This window comes from Caretta caretta, chromosome 13 (assembly GCF_965140235.1).
Source record: "Caretta caretta isolate rCarCar2 chromosome 13, rCarCar1.hap1, whole genome shotgun sequence".
Lineage (NCBI taxonomy): Eukaryota > Metazoa > Chordata > Testudines > Cheloniidae > Caretta > Caretta caretta.
The window spans coordinates 10,572,449-10,598,387 of NC_134218.1; the positions used below are offsets into that span (position 1 = coordinate 10,572,449).

The 25,939-nt window shown below is 43.6% G+C and overlaps 1 protein-coding gene across 5 annotated transcripts in view; it reads right to left on the reverse strand.

Moving 5' to 3' along the window:
- The window catches only part of PHACTR3 (phosphatase and actin regulator 3), a 167,129-nt gene that overhangs the window by 46,636 nt on the left and 94,554 nt on the right, over positions 1–25,939 (reverse strand). For 3 of the 5 annotated variants that reach the window (XM_048820208.2, XM_075118742.1, XM_048820211.2), the window contains 4 exons: positions 21,759–21,938; positions 15,540–15,740; positions 9,815–10,082; positions 8,058–8,305 (listed from right to left, as the gene is read on the reverse strand). In XM_048820208.2, coding sequence (XP_048676165.2) covers positions 8,058–8,305; positions 9,815–10,082; positions 15,540–15,740; positions 21,759–21,938 — 897 coding nt within the window. The remainder of the gene's footprint in view (positions 1–8,057; positions 8,306–9,814; positions 10,083–15,539; positions 15,741–21,758; positions 21,939–25,939) is intronic. The other 2 variants (XM_048820209.2, XM_048820212.2) reach the window with 2 other exon arrangements.

Below are 25,939 nucleotides of genomic sequence, written 5' to 3' on the forward strand. Positions count from 1 at the left end.
TTTAGCAAAGAAGCCAAGGAATGAATTGGCTTTGCAGACTGCACTTTAGTCTTACCCTTGTATGATATCTCCACAACAGGGTTTTAAGGTGCAGCTGGTGAGGAGATGTGGGACACGTTTGCTGATGTTTCCTATGCCATTCTGTGGACAGCAGAGGAATTTGGAAAAATGCTGAGCTTTATTCCCCCTTGAAATCAATGGGAGTTTTACCCTTTGGTTCAGTGTAAAGAGAATCAGACTGATGCTGAACACTTTTGAAAATCCCATTCTTAATGTCCAGGACTGACAGTCCAGCACGGATAACTTTAAGTTAGCCTCTCACACATGCAATAGTTCCAAGTTAAGTGTGGTTATTATAGATGCCGTTGGCCCAAATTTGCAGGCTTCTGAATATGCACATTAAACTTTTTTGAACATTGCCCTCCATTTTGAACAAACACAAGTCAAAAGATGGAGAACCAGGAATAGGCAGCCTGTAGAGTACATATGGGTCACAAGATATGAGCCATTATTGACAAATCTACCCCATTAAGTTGTCTTAGTGCCACGGTAAAATTTTGTTTGGCATGGTGTACATACAATTGCAACCCTGTATTCAGGGTTTCCCCTATGGAGAGACTTCAAGGAATGAAATAAAGGGTCAGATTTTCAGAATGATGTGTGCAATGGTGGTAATTTGCTAAGATATTTTGGCAGTGGGAGGTATGCATATTTCTCACAATCGCATGATCTACTGTGGTAACTGCAAAACATGCAAATGCAGGAAAATCTGGCCTGAAATATTGTTGGTGATGTTTACAAGAGGAATTCCCATAAGGAAAAGTGCAGCAACTGTTCTAGTAGTATTTCGCTGCTCTTGAGTGTATTGGCTGTCCTCTCTTCTGAGGCCGTCCTCTCCAACGGCATTTGAAATAACCTTTCCCTCTGAGAAAACGCCATGGGGTCAAATGCATCTTTGGAGTAACTCCATGACTTCAGTGGGCTCAGTGAAGGGTTGAAATTGGCTCCTTCACTGATTAAGCCATTTTGCAATGCTAACTGGAAGGTATATGGTAATAAGGTTTCTAAATTTAAACGGCTTACAGAGTGGAAAACCCAACATCTTTCACTGTACTTTTTTTTTTTTTAACCGACAGTAAAATGTAGAATGAGAGTCATAGATGGGAAATCCCCAGGTTGCTTGAGGTTGAGTTGCTAGAAGAAAAGCACAGCAGTCTCTGTCTGGCTCACCCGTTTCATTGGTTTGAGTTAGAGCTTCTCTTTTCTGAATCTCTTTCTATAATGAGCAATCCTGTAACAAGTTTACTGTAACATGTGGCCGTTATACCGCATAGCTTCCTTGTATAAAGTCATAGAAATGTAGGACTGGAAGGGACCTCGAGAGGTCGTATAGTCCATCCCCCTGAGCTGAGGCAGGACCAAGTAAACCTAGACCATCCCTGGCAGGTGTTTGTCAACTCATTCCTAAAAACCTCTAGTGACAGGTGTTGCAGTTTCAGGGTAACTGATCTGTAACCCCCTCTCCAGGGTCCGCTCCAGGAGTTCCCAGTCAGGTCTCAGGTCTTCTGCCATCACCTGTATCTGGGTAGGAGCCCTTGTCCCACTGGGGGTTTTAAGTCTGCTCCCTGCCTTACGCTATAATATCTCCAGCCAACCAATCTGCCTCAAGGCCTGTACCTGGGCTGTGCTTTCTCTCCAAGGGCTATGCACAGACCATTGCCCGCAGTGTACAAGTTTCTACACAGCTGTTTCTAAGCAAGCACATTTATTCTTAAGGTAAAAGCATTACAGATAAAACCTATTTTAAAAATACCAATAAAAGAACCTACCCACAAGTGAAAAGCTTAACAGATATGATACCCCACACACACACACACACCAACTCCAACCTAGAGCATTGGTAGGTGTCAGTTTTTCAAACTCACAATTGGGTTTGCCCCCTTGTTATCAAGTTTATGTCAGGTTTTTAGATCATCAACCAGACTCAGACTGAACAATTCATACAGTGAAAGAGGTTTTCCCAATATCTAACCTAAATCTCCCTTGCTGTAGATTTAGGCCAATACATTTTGTCCTACTTTTAGTGAACATGGAGAACAATTGATCACCATCCTATTTATAATAGCCCTTAACATATTTGAAGACTGTTATCATGTCTTCCCTCAGTCTTCTTTTCTCAAGACTAAACATGCCCTGTTTCTGTAATCTTTCCTCATCTGTCAGATTTTCTAAACCTTTTATCATTTTTATTGCTCTTTTCTGGACTTTCTCCATTTTATCCATATTTTTCTTAAAGTGCAGTGCCCAAAACTGGACAGAAAACTTTTGCTGAAGTCTTACCAATGCTCAGCAGAGCAGGACAATTACCTTCCATGTCTTCCATTTGACATGCTTGTTAATACACTCATTAAGTATAGTTAATGTCCTACCCAGAAGTTAAGTTAGGTGGGAGTTTTGAGTGCCCAATCAGTGTGCAATAGTCCCCTTAAGACAGAAGGTGAACTGCTGTCTGGCTACACAAGAAGTACAGATAAATTTGTGTATCTACTTGTCTTGGAGTATTCTACTGAATTTATAGTGAGCGGTAAAAATCATAAGGGAGCCTGTTTATTTTAAAACTTGATCTCTCCTTCAGTCCTTTTAAAGAAGACTGAAGTTAGATTTTTAGGTCATTTTTGTCTGGCATTAGAGGTGTGAATAAAGGCTGTTTTGTAAAAGGGTGCTGTACAGGTTGGCATGCCCCAGTAAATCTGCTACCTGTAAATAATAGGTTCACCTTTAGGATGTCTCTTTTAGGACACTACTCACTTGCTGATCTCCAAGTGCTTTATAAAGGAGGGTCAACAGCATTATCCCTGGCATACAGGTAGGGAAACTGAGGAAGAGCAGGTGAGTGACTTGCCTAAGATCACACCATGAGTCCCTGACAGCTGCAAAATTAGAGCTTTCTGAAACTGTGATCAAACCAACCCTCCCCAACCGGAATCTGACTGCAGACACACTATAATAATACACTGACTCTTTCACTCAAAGTAATCTCAAAGTGCTTTGCAAATATAAATTAATGAATCCTCACAGCACACATGTGCAATGTTAAGTATTTGTTTAACTATTTTAAACCTGGTAAAATGAGGCCCAAAGTGGCAAAGTCAGTTGCCTGAAGTCACACAAGTAAGTGTCCAAACTGGAAACATGCCTCCTGCATGACATGCTCTGATTACTAAACCAAACCCTTTGGGTTCTGTCATGGCTTTTTAAGCACAGCCATGGTGCGGGTGGATGCAGAGGGCCACTGCACCACGTGGAGCATTCTATCTACACACCATGTGCGCAGGCAGAGTTACATCCGGCAGCAGTGGGAGCAGATCTAACACCCATTCTGCAGGTGCAGTATCATTCCCCCCGACCAGTGGCTGAAGTGGTAGCTGGTGCAGAAAGTAGAACAATAACCCCTTCCCATGATCTTTGGGGTGTGTACAACTGTGGGCAGTGCTGTAACTCGCACCATCCTGATGCTGTTCCCTTACAGGTGGGATCAGGGCTCTTTTGGTGCTTGTCCCCCATCTCATGAGGTCATTCAGGACTAGCTGAAATCTCTCTCTATACAGTTAAAGGCTTGGATCCCTTTGTAAAGAGTCAGGCTTTAAGGTCAATGGGATTGCATCATTTCACACCAGCTGAGGATCTGGCCCATAGCCCTGTATTCTAAGATGCAATAGAACACACTAGCAATGTCTAATTAAATAAATATATGACACACATCTTCAATGGTAGAATAAACACTTTTATTTGTGTTACAGGAGGACTGCATGGTCTGTGTTAGACAAAGTAATGTACAAGAATTTACACCAAACTCAGTGAACTTCTTATAATTAGGGACAATAGATATTCCCTGGGAGATGTGGAAAAATGTTATCTGGAGATTTGTTTGTTTGTTTTTTTAAAAAGAGAATTTTAACTTAAATGCAGGGAAATCCTGCAAAAGATTTATCTTTTATTTTCTCTTCTACCTTATCTCTTTGTGTTTTATTACTTGCTAACATAAGATACAACAGAGACAAGGTGGGTGAGGTAATATCTTTGATTAGATCAAAAAACAAAAGATATTACCTCACCAATCTTGTCTCTCTAGGACCAACATGGCTACAATAATACTTCAATAAGATACCAGAGTCAGCAGCAGAGCTAGGATCAGAACCCAATAATCCTGACTCTGAGTTCTATACTTATCATTAGATACATTTCCTTTTTAAATTCCTTCTCAATCTGCTACACTACACTGCTACACTAATTACTTTTGCAGTGGGCTGTCTCTAAGCCTGTCCTGTTCCAATCTACTGAAACTCATTTAAAATAGAATGTGGTCCTGCTGAACTGGCCAATACTATACAAACTTGATTGAAATATGATTTCTCCAAACATCAGAGAGCCCCAGTGGCTCAGCTCAATAAAACAATTGGCCTGGATAATAATAATTGTTCCCATAATATTTTGCTAAGAGGTCATATGGTTCAGATAAGTACAGAGCAGTGCTTCCAAGAGAAAATTTAATCTATGACCTAACTTCATAAATGAAGGAGTAAATAAATTACCCCTTCCAAAACCTCCCAAAGGGAGACACATTTTTGTGTGTTGTAGGCATACCAGAGCTGTAGAGAGTTCAACAATGTAATACAGTACAGACACAACTTGGAAGATGGGTAGAATGAATTCACTGAGTTGTCAGATTCACTAATACATCTTCAGGGGAGCTGGGGTTCAGTTCTTCAGATCCCAGCCTATGGACACATGTCCCTCCAAGATAGGTCGGCTACTCATTGCCAAATAGCCTCCTATACTGCATACTCCTATACTGCATTTTTTCCAGAATGGGGCATTTCCAAAAGTGATATATCAGCACCAGTCTCTCTGAAATCCTCATTCACTGCTGATGCGATGCCCCTTCTGGAAGCTCTGCCATTCAGGTGAGATGGTACAAAGTGGTGTGGGCAGAACTGAAAGGACAGAGCCTATTGAATTATCTATGACAGGTTTCAGAGTAGCAGCTGTGTTAGTCTGTATTCGCAAAAAGAAAAGGAGGACTTGTGGCACCCTAGAGACAAACAAATGTATTTGAGCATAAGCTTTCGTGAGCTACAGCTCACTTCATCAGATGCATTCGGTGGAAAATACAGTGGGAAGATTTATATACACAGAGAACATGAAACAATGGGTGTTACCATACACACTGTAACGAGAGTGATCAGGTAAGGAGAGCAGAGGGAAAAAGACCTTTTGTAGTGATAATCAAGGTGGGCCATTTCCAGCAGTTGACAAGAACGTCTGAGGAACAGCGGGAGGGGTGGGGGTGGGGGTGGAGTGGAATAGTTTTACTTTGTGTAATGACCCATCCACTCCCAGTCTTTATTCAAGCATAAGTTAATTGTATCCAGTTTGCAAATTAATTCCAATTCAGCAGTCTCTCATTGGAGTCTGTTTTTGAAGTTTTTTTTGATGAAGAATTGCCACTTTTAGGTCTGTAATCGAGTGACCAAAGAGATTGAAGTGTTCTCTGACTGGTTTATGAATGTTATAATTCTTGACATCTGATTTATGTCTATTTATTCTTTTACGTAGAGACTGTCCAGTTTGACCAATGTACATGGCAGAGGGGCATCGCTGGCACATGATGGCATATATCACATTGGTAGATGTGCAGGTGAACGAGCCTCTGATAGTGTGGCTGATGTGATTAGGCCCTATGATGGTGTCCCCTGAATAGATATATGGACACAGTTGGCAACGGGCTTTGTTGCAAGGATAGGTTCCTGGGTTAGTGGTTCTGTTGTGTGGTGTGTGGTTGCTTAAGTTTGCGGGCTGTCTGTAAGCAAGGACTGGCCTGTCTCCCAAGATCTGTGCGAGTGATGGGTCGTCCTTCAGGATAGGTTGTAGATCCTTGATGATGCATTGGAGAGGTTTTAATTGGGGGCTGAAGGTGATGGCTAGTGGCGTTCTGTTATTTTCTTTGTTGGGCCTGTCCTGTAGTAGGTAACTTCTGGATACTCTTCTGGCTCTGTCAATCTGTTTCTTCACTTCAGCAGGTGGGTATTGTAGTTGTAAGAACGCTTGATAGAGATCTTGTAGGTGTTTGTCTCTGTCTGAGGGGTTGGAGCAGATGCAGTTGTATCGTAGAGCTTGGCTGTAGAGAATGGATCATGTGGTGTTGTCTGCATGAAAGCTGGAGGCATGTAGGTAGGCATAGCAGTCAGTAGGTTTCCGGTATAGGGTGGTGTTTATGTGACCATCGCTTATTAGCACCGTAGTGTCCAGGAAGTGGATCTCTTGTGTGGACTGGTCCAGGCTGAGGTTGATGGCGGGATGGAAATTGTTGAAATCATGGTGGAATTCCTCAAGGGCTTCTCTTCCATGGGTCCAGATGACGAAGATGTCATCAATGTAGTGCAAGTAGAGTAGGGGCTTTAGGGGACAAGAGCTGAGGAAGCGTTGTTCCAAGTCAGCCATAAAAATGTTGGCATACTGTGGGGCCATGCGGGTACCCATAGCAGTGCCGCTGATCTGAAGGTATACATTGTCCTCAAATGTGAAATAGTTATGGGTGAGGACAAAGTCACAAAGTTCAGCCACCAGGTTTGCCGTGACATTCTCGGGGATAGTGTTCTTGACAGCTTGTAGTCCATCTTTGTGTGGAATGTTGGTGTAGAGGGCTTCTACATCCATGGTGGCTAGGATGGTGTTTTCTGGAAGATCACCGATGGATTGTACTTTCCTCAGGAAGTCAGTGATGTCTCGAAGATAGCTGGGAGTGCTGGTAGCATAGGGCCTGAGGAGGGAGTCTACATAGCCAAACAATCCTGCTGTCAGGGTGCCAATGCCTGAGATGATGGGGCGTCCAGGATTTCCAGGTTTATGGATCTTGGGTGGCAGATAGAATACCCCTGGTCAGAGTTCCAGGGGTGTGTCTGTGCAGATTTGTTCTTGTGCTTTTTCAGGGAGTTTCTTGAGCAAATGCTGTAGTTTCTTTTGGTAACCCTCAGTGGGATCATAGGGTAATGGCTTGTAGAAAGTGGTGTTGGAGAGCTGCCTAGCAGCCTCTTGTTCATATTCCGACCTATTCATGATGACAACAGCACCTCCTTTGTCAGCCTTTTTGATTATGATGTCAGCGTTGTTTCTGAGGCTATGGATGGCATTGTGTTCTACATGGCTGAGGTTATGGGGCAAGTGATGCTGCTTTTCCACAATTTCAGCCTGTGCACGTCGGCGGAAGCACTCTATGTAGAAGTCCAGTCTGTTGTTTCCAACGAGAGACTGCTGAATTGGAATTAATCTGCAATTAATTTAGGCTTGAATAAAGACTGGGAGTGGATGGGTCATTACACAAAGTAAAACTATTTCCGCATGTTTATTTCTCCCCCTCCCTCCCCCCCCCATTCCTCAGATATTCTTGTCAACTGCTGGAAATGGCCCACCTTGATTATCACTACAAAAGGTCTTTTTCCCTCTGCTCTCCTTACCTGATCACTCTCGTTACAGTGTGTATGGTAACACCCATTGTTTCTTGTTCTCTGTGTATATAAATCTCCCCACTGTATTTTCCACAGTATGCATCCAATGAAGTGAGCTGTAGCTCACGAAAGCTTATGCTCAAATAAATTTGTTAGTCTCTAAGGTGCCACAAGTCCTCCTTTTTTTTTTTTTAATTATCTATGTAACTCTAAATGCCATTTTTGGTGTGCTGTAGTTACCAAGACAGACATGAGCACAAACCGCATCGTTCAGGCATAACTTTAGCACTATCTATTCACTGAGAATCCATGCACAAAAAATGTGCCATAACAGTGCATTTTCACACTCGTACACTGATGTATTTTGACAGGTTTCAGAGTAGCAGCCGTGTTAGTCTGTATCCGCAAGAAGGACAGGAGGACTTGTGGCACCTTAGAGACTAACAAATTTATTAGAGCATAAGCTTTCGTGGGCTACAGCCCACTTCATGGACCATTCCTGTCTACTGAAGTGGTATATTTTCAAAAGGATATTAAATTAACTTTCCTTACCAGAAATGATGGAGTCATTCAACACCTCTTCATCCTGATAGAAAACCAAGTTGTCCTTGAGTTCTGAGTTCATGATCAGGTTTTCTTTGTTTTCATCTGACTCTTTGACTGAGTTCCGCTTGTGCTCCGGCTCATTACTGTGGCTCAGTGCATTCTCCTTTTCTTTGTTGCCCTCAATGCTAGATGTTCTGGATGGACGGACATCCACTCTTTTTTTGGGAGACCCTTTGCTTTCTCTGCCATGAAAGCTGTGGATGGAAGGCACACAACTGGGTTGTCAGACAGGTCCATTTTAAAGCCATAGTAAAAACCTAGCATTAGATGAACACAGGCATCATGTCCTCAGTGTGATGTACAAGGGACATCATTGGACTGCATTCTCAGAATCGCCATGAGAATGTCTGGGGCTATTCCACTATTCAATCGGAGTCACAAGAATACGGTACAGGAGGGGAATAATTAATGTGTTTTTTTATTATAGTTGTGTGCTGTACCATGCTGACCTTTTGAAAGAACACAGCATGTGCTTCTAATGTAAAACATGCATTGTATGAAGAATTGCCCTTCTAAAAGTTTGTGATCCTGACAAGGATTTAACAGGGCCTGGAAAGGGCCATTTCCTGTGAGAAAGATTGTTGTGGCATTGAGAAATGTTACCAACCATATAGCTTAGGAATTACCTTTGTCTTTCTCTACTGCTGCAGTGGAGGGTTTCTAATGAAAACCAGACAATGTCCCCAACACACTCCTATGTAGCCATGTGTATTGCAAAACAAGGGACAGTATATGCTCATGTAGAAGCCAAGAGTCACTACAGTTATAATACTGAGCACTTGTATAGCATCTTCACAGGGCTACAGTAAGCAGTAACCAGTTAATCTTCTGGGGTAGGTTATTCTTCAATTCACTTTGCAGATGGGGAAACCGACCCCTTTCCTTGTGTTGGTTCAGGTCTTTAATTGGGAAGAGGATCATCTCATTGGTAGATCTGTTTATGCTTATAAAGTTATAGCATCAATTAATAAAGGGGACAGACAGAAGAGATCAAGAGGACTTGGGGGAGCACAGCAGAGGAACAATTCAGAGAAGCCATGGGCTGACAGCAAAGCTATGATCTGGAAAGCTTCAGGAGGTTAGAGAAGGCCATGGCTATTTCTAGCAAAATCAGGTAATTTTTCAGATCTGGTAATTTTGCACACCAGTGATCAGAACTGGCCATTTGCGGGTGCAATTGCCTGGTTTGTGCATGCAACCTTGGGATTTTGCCTGCACAGTAGTCATGCGTCGTTGTGCAGTTTTGAACATTTGACCTCACATCAGTTCCTCTCCAACAGGATGAAAGTGGTGTGTGTGTGTGTGGTCTGAAAGGGTGCAGTTCTTTCAGGAGGACTTCACTATCTAAATTACTAAATTTTGATATCCTGCTTCTGTGGTGAGCCACCTCTGGGGCTGAGGATTAGCAAATGATTCCACCTCTTTGATCTCTTATTTCCATGTTGCAGTAGCTTCCCTGTCATAAAAGTAGCGTATTATAAAGTAACAGCTGACACGTCCATTTTAACCAGGGATCGCTGCCCGAAATAGAGCCACCAAGCAGTGTGCAGACAGAACCAACCTGATTTTAATCAGACTAAACGGGTGGAGTGTTAACGACAGGCAAAAATATTTTCTGACCGGGAATTTGTATTATGAAAAATACTTTCATTGAAAGGATACTGTTTCCTGGTATTCACTGTGCCTCTATGTGCTATACTTACCTATCCTGCCGATGTTTAGTGGCCAGAGCCCTGTGGAGCTCCTCAATGACTCTGCTGGGAGGTAAAGGCAGGTGGACAGCAGCTGGATGAGGGGAACCAGTCGGTGTTGGTAGCTGGCCTCTGACATGGGGATCAGAACCTTTCTGGCCTGGTGTATGGAAGAGGGCAGCTTGTCCTGAGATTTGGGAGGAACCAACAATGACATAATTCTTCAGGATAGTGGAAGGAGGGGATTTCCCTGCTGGCTCATCTACTTCACATCCTGCTGCTGAAAATAAAGTGATAAAAAGTCACACTGAGCCTCGGTTGAGGTTGATTCTACATGCTGGACAGGTAAAAATGGTGTCGTCGTTGTGCCATTGCAAAGTGGGAATGTGGCTTGTGTGGTGAGATTTATATACTCAAACAATCTGAAGCCAAAGGACGGATGCTGCAAAGATTTAGCCTGGAAAAATGAATAATCTCCCCTCTCCCAATTGGATTCTTCTTTCTTTCTGCCCAAACTCACCAATCCATGCCTGACTCCCAACCTAAGTTCCCTCGAAGCTGTGCGGCCATGCAGTAGGCTATAAAGGGCCACGCAGGCAGGGAGAAGTGCCCCTACCCCGGTCCAGCCTGGCCCAGCCCAACCCCACAGGAGTTGCCATGGTGGCGGAGAGGCACCCCTCCCACAGCTGGAGCTGCCATGGCCAGGAGCCTCTCCCTCGGCCCCGAGCTGCTGCGGCAAAAGAGGGTTGGGGAGAGTCGTCTCTCCCCGCCACAGCCCTGGGGCAGCCTGAATTCCTGGCCCCACCCCAGAGCCCACATCCCCAGCCAGAGTCCTCACACCCCAGCCCTGAGCCCCCTTCTGCAACCTGAACCCCTTATCTCTGGCACCACCCCAGAGCCTTCACCCCCAGCCAGAGCCCTCACCTCCTGCACCCAACCCTCTGCTCCAGTCCTGAGCCCCCTCCCGCACCCAGAACCCCTTGGTCCCACCCCTGCCACACACCACCTCCATATTGGTGCACATAACAAAATTCATTCCGCTCTTGGACATAAAAATTAGAGGGAACACTACTCCCAAACCCCCTCTCCCTGATCCCTAATAAACCCTGATGGCTACCAGCCAGGCTTTCCAATCTTGCACTTTCTCTGCTGAGCTCTAGATGATTGATTTAAATTTACACAATCTGGTCTTCGCTGAGGTCAAAATGTGCCAAAATCCATTCTCTGCCCTTCTACCCCTACCCCATAATGGACCCCAGCCTCTCACCCCATATAGGGAAACACCAGAGCTTGTGAGATATGGTGATATTAGCTAGTTCAGCCAAACTTGCCAGAGCTGATGTGTTCCAAAAGCATTTCAGGTAAGAACGAAGTGGGGTTGAGTACCAAGGAGTGGGAAGAGGAGTGGGGGGGATGTTTAACTGATGCTTTTTGTACCCAAAACTGAGATAACTTTTTTTGAAGCCACTTAGGGGATTTGGATTGATTTTTAGTGGGAATTGGGCATCCAAACCCCTAATGCAGCTTGGAAATCTTACACTAAAATCTTTATAGCCGGTCTCCTTTTAAATTCTGGGCTGAAGTGATTGTTCTCTTTTCTGAACAGCCCGTCCCTGACGTTCTCCTCTCCAATTCCATCCCATCACTCATATCTATTGCCCCAGTGCAACAAACACCTGCCTCTTCTATTGCTGTGCCTCTGATATTCCCCCCCCCCCCCCGGTTAAGACTGCATGAGGGGTGCTGGGGTAATAGCCTTGTTTGAGAGAGATGTTGCTTCACTTTTTCTCTTCTGCAGTTCTCTTATTCTTTTCATTGCACTTTGCTGGCCACATATCTGTACGGGGTTGTGGTACTTTCTACACTGGAGACACACCAGTGCAGGAGATCTTTTTGGTTGGATTGTGTAGAAGGCTATTCCTTTTCTCTCGTTGCCACCTAGTGTTGATAATAAGAATTTAAACTGACACATACCCTTTTTCATTGCAGTGGTAGCTATGTTGGTTCCAGGATATTAGAGACACAAGCTGGGTGAGGTAATATCTTTTATTAGACCAACTTCTGCTGGTGAAAGAGAGACCCTCCAAACTGCACAGAGCTCTTCTTCAGGTATGACCTGTGTAGCTTGAAAGCTTGTCTCCTTCACCCACAGAAGCTGATCCAATAATAGATGTTACCTCCCAACCTTGTCTTTCTACAGGCCTTCCTTACCATTCTAATTTTCTGTGAGGTAAATTCTGTTGCCCTTATCCAGCCAAAACTCCCACTGCTATCAGTGGTATCCTGACATTTCTGTGCAAGGATTTCAAGAGTTGGCTCTTGGTTAGCCCAGTAACTTGCAAGAGAAAACAGGAGATGTTCAAAATGAGGTCTAGCACTTTAAGGATAATAATAAACACAGGTTATCAAGATATTTCCTTCCAGGACAATTGTGCTGTAGGTCTCCTTACAGGTATCCAAACCCTGCTCTCATGGACACTGGTGAAAATCTGGCACAACCCACAAAGTCAACGATGTAAATCCAGGGCAGGATTTTGTCCAGTGGGCATATATTTGAGTAGACTTTTTTTTTTTAAGGATCAAATATTTTTCAAGTTTCAAATTAAAAATAATAAACAAAATTACTAAAGTATCGAATTATAGTACAGATTACACTGGACCCTCGCTAGAACGCGGGATTTGGGATCCATGTGAGGTACCACATTAAAATGAATTGCAATTAAAGTAATTAAATTTGGGATCCATGGAATTCGTGCTATATAGAAGCGTGTTCTAGTGAGGGTCCGGTGTATTAGATAGAAAATCAAGAGTGTAAAATGAAATCCTGAATAAGTTAGTGGAAACTGATTGTTTGAAATATGTGGTTAGTTACTAACATGCAACATAACAATATACAAAAACTCTGATACCTGCTGAAATTCTATGGCATTTTGAGCTAAATTTTGAGTTGGGTTTCTACCCAGAGTCCATATGTGGGAAAGGATGTTCATGGGCCTGCCCTTTGCAGGCACAAAAATTATGCGGTGCTCTTTTAAAACTCCAGTACCGGCATGTGCAAGCATTTGCGCCCAGGAAATGCGTGTTGCACCTTCAAAACACGACACCTGTGCACGTGCCGCTGTTAGTGTTGGTCTAGTGCTCAGAGAGATGTTTGCTGGGGTGTGTGTGTGCGCGCACCCAAGTGGAAACCTCAGATTGTCAATCAGGCCCCGGTGTGTAATTTAACGAGACAAAATGTATACTATCTCTAGCACTGATATATGAGCACCTTACAATCTTCATTGTATTTATCCTCATAACACTTCCCTCCCCATGCTGAGGGAAGACAGTGCTACGTTTTACAGATGGGAAATGGAGGCACAAAGAGGCTAAGTGACTTGGGAAGGGTCACACAAAGTCTGAGTTAGAGCAGGGAATCAAACCCATGTCTCCCATGCCAATGCCCTAACAACAGGGCAATCCTTCTTCTCTCTGTATGCATGTATACTTACAGCTGAAAGAGTGAATCAAATCCACATAGGTGATCTACTTCCTCAAACCTGGAACACTTTAAAGCATAGGAGCATCTACTGGATTGTCTAGTAGGCAAAGTACACTGCCACAGAGCAGTGGCATCTAAATTCCTTCCCTTTTAACTGATCAGCATGCTCTCTCCATACCCAGAGGGCAGAGAGCCTCAGCTACCAGGAGACATGTATCTGAGCTCAAGGAGATTTTGATTATGTGCCACCGTGGAAACACACAATGGATATTTATGATCATTCCACTCTCCACTGAATCACAGCTTGAAGGCCACACAACACCTCCTAATTCATACTCTATCTCTGTGCAATAGGGAAGGATACTCTGGTCTAGCCAAGCTGCTGAGGGGTTGGTGGACTGTACTGTCACCTTTATGCTACCTTGATCCTGGAGCCCCACTGGGGCCAGTTCAGCCTGGATGTCGCTGAAGTTAACGTTGAGCACTTTTTTTGTTAATGGCACTTCGTTTGTCCTAATGAGAGCTGTTCAGGGAATAATCTTACAAAATGGTATTTTGTATCTTGCCATTCCCCACCCCCTTTTGCGATTAATTAGTGCTTTGCTTATTCCCCTCTCCTCCCCCCACCATCAGCACCTCCAACGCTGTTAGGGGAAAAAAATAAAATAAAGGGCTTTCCAACCCCCTCTATTTTTTCTCTCATGTCACTCTCTTCCCCCTCTCCCCACCTCCACCCCACTGATGATACTTGTTCAATGTGGGCTTTTAATTCCACCCACTCCCAGAAGCAGAACTGAAGAAGGTGTGCCATTATTAGAGCTGGCTGAAAAATAGCTTTTCCCCGAAGAAAATTTAGACAAAAATGAAATATCAAAATGGAAATATTTCACCTAAAAATGAAATATTTTTTGGCAAACAACAACATTTCTATTCAAAATGGTGTTGCAAAGTGCCTCATGGGAGTTGTACTTTGGGTGCCATATGCTCCCATTCTTCTGTATGAGTTGAGCTCTCAGGAAGGACTTTATCTCCCATGTGATGATGATGAAGGGAAGAGGATAATGAGTCATAGTAGTCCTGGGTCTTGGTGCATCATGGGAGCTGTAGTCTGGCCAGAGAGCCTGGCCCATAGAGAAGAATGGAAACAAAAGGCATCCGAACTGCAACTCTCATGAAGCACCATTTTGAATTGAAATATTTCAGTTTTCAGCTGAAAACACACAATTTTTTGGTTTTGGCCATTATATTTTGTTTTTTAAAAAGTTTTCCATGAAAAGCAGACACTTTTAGCAAGAAAAATAATGTTGGTGAAAACCCAATTTTCCATTGAAAAACAGCTGAGACAGAAAACTTTCAACCAGTCTTAGTCATTAGAGCAGCACCCTATGATCTTCTGCTTCATGGCGACCTTGCAAACGGGGCCTCTTTTTTTGTACCAGTAAGTTGGGAATGCAAATGATTGCAGGAACAATGGTTGTCAGTTAGCAGTTTAAAATGCCTGATTATGGGTGTACTCTGGCAGTGTAAAGGAGCCTTTTAGTGGGAATAAATCACTGTTATACTCACTTTAAACTCCTTTGCACTGCTGGAAGTGGTGAAAAGTGTAAGATCACTGTGGTGGCACATTAGATAATCAGGCTGAGTGTGTTTGAACCTGAAATTCAGAGTGAAACCTGAGATGCAGGAGTGGGTTGTGAAAGTTTGGGTGAACGGTTCATATGTCGTTAGAGGAGCTTGCACAGCTCTAATTTAGACCTACCCTAATGAGCAAATCCTTCAGGCAGAAAGCTTTGAAGGACCTATTGACTTGAGCTCTGCAGTTGACAGCTGCGTTCACTGCTTCTGTACTGTTATCACACTGTGATTCTGTATAGCAAAAAGCACTTAAACCTTCCTTGTGTTTCCTAGCGACTTGTGGCAAGTCATACACAAGCTGCTGATTTGGTAAATGGTTGCTGTCAGTGTCATCTGCTTTACATGGATTAGTGCAGGTAGACTTACTGGAGCCTCCTGCAATAAACAAATCGGGACAGGTAAGATATATGTGCAACATGCAAAGACTTAGTGCTTCTAGATCAGGGTCAAGGTCCTCAGCTGGTGTAAATCATTAACGCTCCATTCACATCAATGGTATGACATTGATTTACACCAACTAGGTAACTGACCCAAAATACATATATATAGGAGCAAAATGATATACAAGGAGAGGACAATGTCGATGGGATGAAAGAGACTTTATTGACCAACACGACTAACCTGTTACACTCTTGATTTTGGAGATTGCCTTAGGTGGTGGAAGTGGAAGTGAAGGGGGGCTGGGGAGCTGTGCTAGGTTTCTTTCCATTGGTTTCTGTGGGGAATCTGTGGATTCAGAAATAAGTAAGGCTTGTGGAGTCTCTTCGGTTACTGGCAGGTGGGCATCTTCTAGTTCTTCAGTGGACACGGAAGGTTTCTTGGCTAGGAAAAGGATCAGAAGCAGTAGACTTAATGAGACATGAGATTAATGATGACAATGACAATAAACCAAGGGGCCATCCCAGAAAGATTCAGGAAAATGGAATTCGTGGCATACAGCTAGCAGCATGTTTTTTCCCACGGTGAAAATAACGAATGTGTGCAGTAGCCTACCAGCCACGGGTGTTGAGGTAAAAATAAAACACACTGGAGTAACTGAAGAAACAGTTAGATACTATGTTCCTAAGGAAACTGATGAGCCTTGAAGGGCCAAATGGCCTTTACTCATTTCCTCCCTCCCTCCCCAAAAAAATGTCTTATGTTCTTTTCTATAATGAGGGCAGCAGGGTATAGTGGCTTTTGAGAACTGCAGTTGATTAACTTGTAGAATCCAGCTGCAATGATTTAGAGTTACCATGTGAGCACTTTTCCTTGCTAGGAACACAAATGAAGGGTAAGGAATGATTAACTTTTAATTTAGCCTCAAAGATCTTTCTATGATTGCTCTCTGCAGGATTTCCTGGCAATTTTTATTTTAATCCTATTAAAATGTGACTTCAACTTGCAGTCCGGTTCCTCTCTATTCCATCTGATGCCGGGGGGCTCAGTCTTTCTTGGGGATGATGTTAGGAACCAAGATTGAAACAACCTGATATAAGAAGACCTTCCCTTGGATAACAATAACAATGCTAGAACGGGGAATAGACATTGGGACGTAGGGCAGATGGGATGAGCTTCGCCATCTCGAAGGGGCTGACGCTACAAGCTGTGGAATGCCTCCTGAATGGTGTTGAGTGCACTCCATTCCAAGGAAGTCAGTAAGTGCTGAAGCACTCAGCCTCTGTCCAAACAATTTGCATCCTTGCTTTTAGAATGGAACCAGAAGGCTCCAAAGCAGTGAGGTAGTCGGACACTATAGCCTTGGCAAGATAATAGCGTTTAATTTGTTGACAAACAGAGTTGAGTGATTGGGAAATAATCACCTCAGTTTTCAAGGAAGTCATTGCAATCACTCTATTTTTTTTTGTTTGCTTTTTTTTAAATTGATATTTTGTGATGGTTGCCCTCATAGATCATTTGCTATTTATACAGCAGGGGCCAAATGCTAAGGTGAAAGCAGAACAATCCTTTATTTGATGACCACTTAAGCCACCTGGAGTAGAGCAAAAGGAAGCCACTCATGAGTGATGTTAGGTATCCCTGAAGGGGTAAAATCTGAGTATTAGTCAAGAACCAGGAAATGCAATGGATCAAGACAATAGAGTTTCAATGCAGGGAACCCAGGAATGCTGCAGCTGTGAGAGGGAGAACAGGGAGGGTGTTGCTAGTCAATTGGGCTAGATCCACAAAGAAGACTGAGGCTCAGAAGTGCAAGACCTAACTCCAGGCGCCCTGCCACCTAGTGGAATCCTCAGTCCCAAGTTAGGTGTCCATGCTCCCTCTACAATAAATGGGGAGAGTTAGGTGCTACTATGGGAGACCCAGAAAGCCAGCAAGGTGAGGAAGGAGCTGCTGAAACTAGCCCCACCTTCCAAAAGTAGTTACCACCAAACTCCACTCGGGATTCACGGTCGTGAACCCGCTCCTGGAGTTAGGTGCCTAAGACAAGTCCAACATTTTTTTGCAAAAAACAGCAGTGGTGGTCATTCCCTCTCCCACCCCTTATAGCCAACAGACTAGTGGTTAGAGTATTCCTCTGAGATGTGGAAGATGTAGGTTCAAATTTCCACTCTGCCTTATTTGAAGCAGTGACTTGAACTGGGGCTTCCTGCATCCTGTGTGAGTGTTCTAACCACTGAGCTATTGGGTACAATGTTTTGTGTGGGTTAGGTGTGCTCTGAGCACACCTTCCAGATGAGGCCCAGCAGATGAGATAACCAGGGGAACTCTTAGTGCAAGTATCCTGCCAGGGCTTAGGTGTGAACTATGCACCAAGCAGCTTAGCAATAGCAGGACGTAACTGTCCTGTCCATAACTGTTTTGTTCAATATCTTCATTAATGATCTGGAGGATGGCATGGACTGCACCCTCAGCAAGTTTGCAGATGACACTAAGCTGCGGGGAGAGGTAGATACATTGGAGGGTAGGGATAGGATACAGAGGGACCTAGACACATTAGAGGACTGGGCCAAAAGAAATCTGATGAGGTTCATCAAGGACAAGTGCAGAGTTCTGCACTTAGGACGGAAAAATCCCATGCACTGCTACAGACTAGGGGCCGAATGGCTCGGCAGCAGTTCTGCGGAAAAGGACCTAGGGGTTACAGTGGATGAGAAGCTGGATATGAGTCAACAGTGTGCCCTTGTTGCCAAGAAGGCTAACGACATTTTGGGCTGTATAAGTAGGAGCATTGCCAGCAGATCGAGGGACATGATCATTCCCCTCTATTTGGCATTGGTGAGGCCTCATCTGGAGTACTGTGTCCAGTTTGGGCCCCACACTACAAGAAGGATGTGGAAAAATTGGAAAACGTCCAGCCGAAGGCAACGAAACTGATTAGGGGACTGGAACACATGACTTATGAGGAGAGGCTGAGGGAACTGGGATTGTTTAGTTTGCAGAAGAGAAGAATGAGGGGGGATTTGATAGCTGCTTTCAACTACCTGAAAGGGGGTTCAAAAGAGTATGGCTCTAGGCTGTTCTCCGTGTTAGCAGATGACAGAACAAGGAGTAATGGTCTCAAGTTGCAGTGGGGGAGGTTTAGGTTGGATATTAGGAAAAACTTTTTCACTAGGAGGGAGGTGAAGCACTGGAATGGGTTACCTAGGGAGGTGGTAGAATCTTCTTCCTTAGAAGTTTTTAAGGTCAGGCTTGACAAAGCCCTGGCTGGGATGATTTAGTTGGATATTGGGATGATTTAGTTGGATATTGATAGCAGGGGGTTGGACTAGATGACCTCCTAAGGTCCCTTCCAACCTTGAATTCTCTGATTCTATGATGTTGCAAAGCAAAGCAGTGGCAGAGGAGGGACTAGAATCTAGAACTCCAGATTCCTCATTCTGGGCTCTGGCCTTGAGACCATGACAAAATTCCCAGAATATAATTTTCAAAACCAAAGTTTTTCCGTTTTCCACTGGCTGGGAACCTTTGGGTGATACTGCCATGAAAAACTGTCTGCTGATAAACCAGAAGAACACATTTCTGTCTGAATACTACATGTTTAGAAACGCAGAAACATTCAGAATACACCATGGAAATTCCAAGTTTTGCTATTTGGGTGTGTGTGTCTGGGTTTCTTTCTTTTTTTTTTTTTTGGTTGGTTTGTTTGTTTGTTTGAGTTTAACTTTTCATCTGAACTCCAGCAAATTAGACAAGTTTAAAAATTTTAAATGGAATCCTGTGTTGCTGGCCTGTTCTCCTTTATATATACATATATATATATATATATACACACAGTAGACCTTTATCTATATAACATAAAATTGAATACACACAATGGTGAAATATATACACATGGACAGGTGTGGACCATATTATTTCTTGAATTTCCAACACTCCAATTCAAGCCAATGCAGGAGGCTTTCTCCAATACGCTAACTTCAGTGGAAACAGGATAGGATCTAGAATGGAGGATTTGCCAGAGGTTGGTAAAGAGGAACTAATAGGACATAGAACAAACAGGAGTGGGTATTGCTGCATAGGAAGTATGCTGTTTGGGAAAATTAAATCCCACCTTTCAGTGTGTTGAGGCTGGAGAACTGATACATACCCCAAGGGAAGAAAAAGAAATTCAGACGACAGTAAAGGTTAGGCCAGACAGATGGTGAACAGAACTGGCATTAGTAAGGGTCACTGGAAATAGGGAAGATCTGGGAAGAAATTAATAGAGACATCCACAATTCAGAAATGAGATGGAAACGATTCAAGAAACTAGGACTCTGCAAATGGGATTTCAATTGTGAAGGAAACAGTGATGAGAAACAGATGAATAGACACGCCATAGTCTAACAGAGGAAGTTTATTATTAATCACAGTAGTGCCTGGAGGACCCCAATTAGGACTGAGACTCCTTTGTACTAGGCACTGTTCAAACACAGAGAAATGGACAGTCCCTACCCTACCAAGCGTGCATTCTCATTCAAGAGAAGACACATCAGTGGATAAAATAACACAGTAGGAATGGCCACAGGAGGGGGGGAAAACAGCAATAAGAGCGTGAGTTAATGTAAGCCGACTATATGCAGGGCTAGAGTGTTTTGAGTCTTTGTTTGTTTAGTTTTCATTGTAAGATACACAGAAGGGGGAAAGCACAAATATTAGATGCCCCATGAATAACAAATCTGTTTTGGGACCATTCATGATGAAATAAGACACCGTGTTGAAATAGAGAAGATAAGCTAGGTTTAAAGAAATGGGTTGATACAATAGCACAAAAGTCATCTGTTGTCTGCTGTGGGCAAGTAGGAGAAGGGATGAAATACCTGAGGGGAAACAATTTGTGGTGGAGTGGAGTTACCACAAGCACCAGAGGAACAATCTGATAGTCATGAAAAACGCAAAACAGTGATTCTGGAGAATAGACCAGAGAGGAAGAGAGAGCTGGGAATGTATAAAAGACAGAAATGGAAAACCCTTCAGAGCAATGCTTAGACAACAGAAATAAATCAAATTCTGATCAAATCAACAGGGAGATGTAAGGGGGATGGAGTTGTATTTAGAGCTGCAGTGGGGTAAAGGAGAGGGGCTGGGACAAGGAGCCAAGGAAAGCGGTGGGTGAGGGTCTGGAATGAGAGGCCTGGTATGAGAAGTGGGCTGAGGAGCCTAGGATTTGGCAGGAGACTGGGAATCGGGCAGCCTGAAAGAGACAAAGGCAGAAGGGTCTACAACCACTCCCCTCAGGATCGGGAATAGAACACGGGATTCCTGAATATCAACATTCTTCTCCTGTCAGCAACTAACTGCAATCCACTGGCAAAATGTGCACCTCGTCGTCTCCTGGTGGTTGACCCACATAGAGATGACAACCTACTGCTACCAGTTACTCTGTTAGCTCAAGTGGCCAAGGTCTGTGTGGTGGCTCTAAAGGTTTTAACCCTGCTGAGTCCGTTATTAGGGTGACCAGGCAGCAAGTGTGAAAAATCAGGACAGGAGGTGGAGGTAATAGGAGCCTATATAAGAAAAAGTCCCAAAAATTGAGACTGTCCCTATAAAATCGGGACATCTGGACACCCTAGTTGTTATGGTTCTGCAGGATGAAATTTCTGGTTTTTGTGTTTTGTTTTTTTTTCATTTTGTTTCTTATAAAAGCTTAAGAAACTATATATAAAACACTATGTTAAAAAGAACATTATGTTGGCAAAGTCACACACTTGACATTTAAGAAATGTCAGAATTCAGGCAGAATTATGCCAATGAAAGATTCCCCTAACCCAAAAGATATCCTCAGCCAGCCACTTAGGTAAGCTTTACATCAGCTTTTCAATGCTAGAACAACATTCAACCTACACTGCTAGAACAATGCAAAGCAGACTTAACCAGGTCCAAATCCAGGTTTATATTCTGATCTGGGTCAAAATATATCGGTGTTTAGATGGAGGGAACTCAGTTTGTGTTTATCTGTACTATTGATACAGGCCTGTTCGTTGTAGTAATGGAAATACCTTGTAAATATTGTCCCCTGATTCCAGCTGGGGTGACAATATAAATGCGTGTGCCTGCTCATGCACAGACATGCATCTAAAGGAAGATGGTCTGGTGCCTCTTTCAGTCCGCATGCCATTTTACTGCTACCCATCCCCTGACATGCAGTCAGATTCTTGGTATAGGGAAGAACTCTCCTAATACCAACATGGCATGGTGTCATGGTTTGTGTGCACAACTCATCCCAATACTCCTGGCTTTGTGTGTCCCTCAGTAAAATGGACATCTCAAAAATCACTATTCTTACAGGACTGATTGATTGCTAACCTGGTCTGGAGGGGACTGAACTGAACACAGAGCTCTGGCTCTCTGATGCACCAATTCATTGGACTCATTGCATGGCAGCTCAATAGAAGCACTTTAGCATGTTATATCCAATACCTGCATCCTCTTTTAGCTCCTCTGAGTGCAGATCCTCGCCAAGTGAGGTTGCATTTGTTGTTACTGCTGTACTTTCCTGCTGCATCTCTTCTGAGGTAAGTGCCTGGCATACGGGGGATGAAGGGTCACTCTGCATTGATCTGGTGGCACCATCAGCAGCGCCTGCTTTGCCTCCAGCATCTAAAACACCACATCACTTAATCTTAATTAAGTCACCAGCTGCAAAAGTGAAAACATCTTGCCATTCTCTTTCATTAGCGTAGGCACAGAGAGCCTATCACTTATCCTGCAGCATTCCTTGCAAGAGCTCGCTTTGGCAGCATGTGTCATTTTCAGAGGTGCTGGGTGCCTGCAGCTCCCAATGACATCCAGCAGGCCTTGTAGGTGCTCTGCACTGGCCACTGATATCTGGGTGCCTCAGTGTGCATGTAGGGGCTCCATTTTAGACACCCACCTTTCAAAATGTTGGATTAAATATTTGGGCACAACTGAAATCCAAACCTCTCTTGACATAGGGCCAGATTCTGATACTCTCCCACTGAGGAGTGAGGTCCTCTGCCAATAATCCCAACAGCTGTAAGCACTCTGACACCTTTTTAGCTTCCTAAGTATTTTCCAATGCAGGGAACATTCCTCAGTGGGAATACAAACTATGCTGTCTCTCGCTTCCCTGATCCTCTCTCAGCAAGTACAGGCTCAACACTACCATTGCAAATCAAGCAATTACTTCCAGCTTGGGCCAGCTCTCTCCAATGATGTGTATGTACACTGTCCACCTCTCACAAGATAACTTATATTTCTCAGTCCTAGACGCACCTCATTAGAAGTTCATAACAAGGCTGTCTTCTCCTTGGAATGATTTCATTACAAGTTTCTTAAACAGTGATTTAAAGGCGTTAACAGTCACAGACCGCTTTTTATTTTTTAATATCGAGACCATTTGCAGAGTACGTTTCTGCTCATTTGAGTGAGGGTATCAGAAGTCAGCCTACAAATGCTGCAGAGCTAATGCAATATTTTTATAGGCTGATCTCATCCAATCTGCCTCATAATCACGTTTGGTGAAAAGTTACTGTTCTTAAAATAGCCCCTGCAGTAGCACAGTTGCTATGATACAAGGAAAGGGGCGGGGGGGGGGGAGTTCATTGCCTATGTTTCAGCTGATCGTGAAGCCAGCCTATACAGAATCACTGGCACGTTAACAGCTGTCTGCACTATTTGTAAGACAGAGCTTTTCTTCCATGTGCTATAAAACATTTTACATTTGATCAAATCTACGCTTCACAGCGAAAAGGGAAAAACTCCATGAATGTTTCCCAGGAGCAGAATGGGTGGCTCTGCTTTGTAAGTGCCCTGTGTTCTCCAAGAGATAGCTGCTGCTTTGGCAAGCCACCAAAGGCTGCACCACAATAATAAAGATACTGAGACAGAATGTTAGCTCCTTTAAATCATTGCCTAAGGAAACTGTAATGACTCATGAAATAAGACAGTCCTGTCGATGACCTTCTAATGAGGAGTGTCTAAGACTGAGAACTATGAGGTCCCTGGTCAGAGTTGGACACCACATCCTCAGAGCACTGTAGAGATGTGGCTGGAGCTGGAAGCAAGTGCATTGATTTGCAGGGGTGATACTGACCCCATAGATTTTTGAGCAAGGGTGGGGGGAAAGAGGGTAACTTTATACTCATGGATGAGGAAAACATGAGAGAATCTACACCACCAGAATGCCACGGAAAGTGATCTCGGGAAGAAGCAATGCTCTTCCATGCTGGAATAATCAGCCCATTACTGTGCAATGCAGTCAAGGAACAACCTTATCATTAACTTGCTCCTGCCACTCTAGAAGCCCTGGGGTGATGTGCGTCCCCCAGTGATGAAGGAAATCCTCAGAAGTGGCACAGGTCGGGCAGAGTTAACAGGAGACAGCAACCTATGGTTAATGAAAGCTGCTGCATCATTTCCAGTCGTGCCCATTGGGCTACATTGTCCCTAGCCTGGACTCAGCCACGCCGGGGAGGAAAGGGGAGTGAGACTGCTCACATTGTGGCACCAGCCATGGGACAGGGGTGAGCAGGGGATGCTTGCTGGCTATTCCCTGCTAAGCGTAAGTGGGCTTTGGCCGTGGCCAGAAGTAGGACGACAGTAAACTTCACTTTGAGAAGGCAGGTGGTAACTTACCACCTGTCTGCAGAGCAAGGCAGGTAGAGGCTCTGATGGATAGTTCCTCCCTAGGCTGCTCTTGCATTGAAGCAGCTCCTGCACCGGACCTTACCCAGAGCTGGCCCGAATGGCCCTGTTAGGGATGCTGCTCAGTTTCTGCAGCCTGGTGTAGTGCAGTATGTGAGTTAGCAGAGGGGCACCCTGTACGGATGGAGTGTGTCCCTGCTGCTGTAAAGCGGTGACGGCGGGTTAGCAGGTTTCTCAGACTTGATCTCCATCTCTCACTGTTGGATTATTTTACCGATGTCAGCAGGTACCGGGGTGCGGGGATAGGCACCTAAATACCTTCATGAATCCCTCCCCAGATGCTCAGCAGGAGAGCAGAGTCCAAAAGAGAAACAAGGGATTTAGACATTTATTGTGGTGTGCTCAGCACAATGCTGCTGCTCTGACAATTGCAGTTTATTGCTGTGAGTGTCCATTAAAAAAAGGATTGACTCTGAAAAGATTAGAATGCCGCTGCCACAGCATTATCGTCGTCTGAGTAGGCTTCTCATCAGTTATTAAAAGAGATTCTGGTCAATTTTTAACAGCAGTTAATAAACTGCATATGTTAATAAAGCCATAAAATAGCGTCTGAGATTCAAAACATCCATTGTCTTTGGAAGGAAATAACATGGAGCATATTATATTGTCCTTTGGTTGCCCATAACTCACACACTCCTGTCTAGACACCTGTGTGGCATTGTAAATTTGCCTGATGGTTTTATAGACTCCATGTAACTGTAACATAGAGAAGTTTTTTTTTAAAAAAAGGGGGAGTGTATGGGGCGGGAAATACCCAGCCAGTCCATTTCCAACTGACCTTTTAAAAACCCTATTCCCATTGGTCGCTGTTTATTAAACTAGGCTTATCTGTTTTTTGCTAAAATTGTTTTAATACATAGCCCCTATTCAACCAGGTCTCAGTGACAAGTGAAAAGCTGATCCAATCCTACTGCTAAAATTGGCTTTGATGTGCTCTATATCACTTGTCTGTACTGCTCTCTTAAAAACCCATAACTACCCATGTCTTCAAATTCAGAGATCACTGAAAACCATGGAGACAAGTCCTGAGAAGTCTACTAGATAGACACACACACACTACATGTGTGTGTGTGTGTGTGTGTGTGTGTGTGTCCACATACATTTCTCAGGGCTTGGTTATGCGGTGGGGTAGTGCGCTGCACAGGAGTGTAATTTTGAAAGTGCACTAACGTGTTGCACGTTAATTGGTCAATTGTGCTGCTGCACTTTAACATACTATATGAAAGTGCTCAGTACTACATGAAAGCGCGCTAGGGAATCTTTCGTGCACACCTGTGGAGTCTACATGGAACAATTAATGCGCAATATGTTAGTGTGCTTTAGAAATCAGAGCCCCGTAAAGCACCATGTAGAGAAGCTCTCAGACTTCGATTTATCTATCTAGTAGTACCAATATGCTACCAGACCAAATATTGGTCTAGAATAAAGAGCAAAAGAGTTCAATGAAAAACTCATCATATTTAACAGCCAAAAATATGAAAAACTTCTATTTTAAAATAAGTTGGCCATGTAGGTTTATAGCTTGTACTTAAGATACATACATATAGCTTTTCTGCAGTTATGACAGGCTTCTCTGTTTAAAATGCTCACTTTCTGTTCAGTTACTCTCCATCATTGCCTCATCAAGTGTCATTATGAGGGTTATTTATAGATTTGGAATTTTGTTTTAAATGAGGCAATATAATTATTGCTCCTATTAGTTTCAATAAAATATTCCACCTCTCCAATTGGACTGACTCAGCCGGCCCCTCTTCCCTCATAACACCATTTGTTACAAAGTTCTCAGCCTCAAGGGGGAAAGGCTTTTTTTTTTTTTAAAGCTATCTTTAGAAAAAAAATGGCTGTCAGAAGTTGGGTCTGTGATGCTGGGAACACACCAAACCTGGAAGAATGCTAAACTCTTTCAGGAACCGGTCTTTTGTTCATTTAGAAGC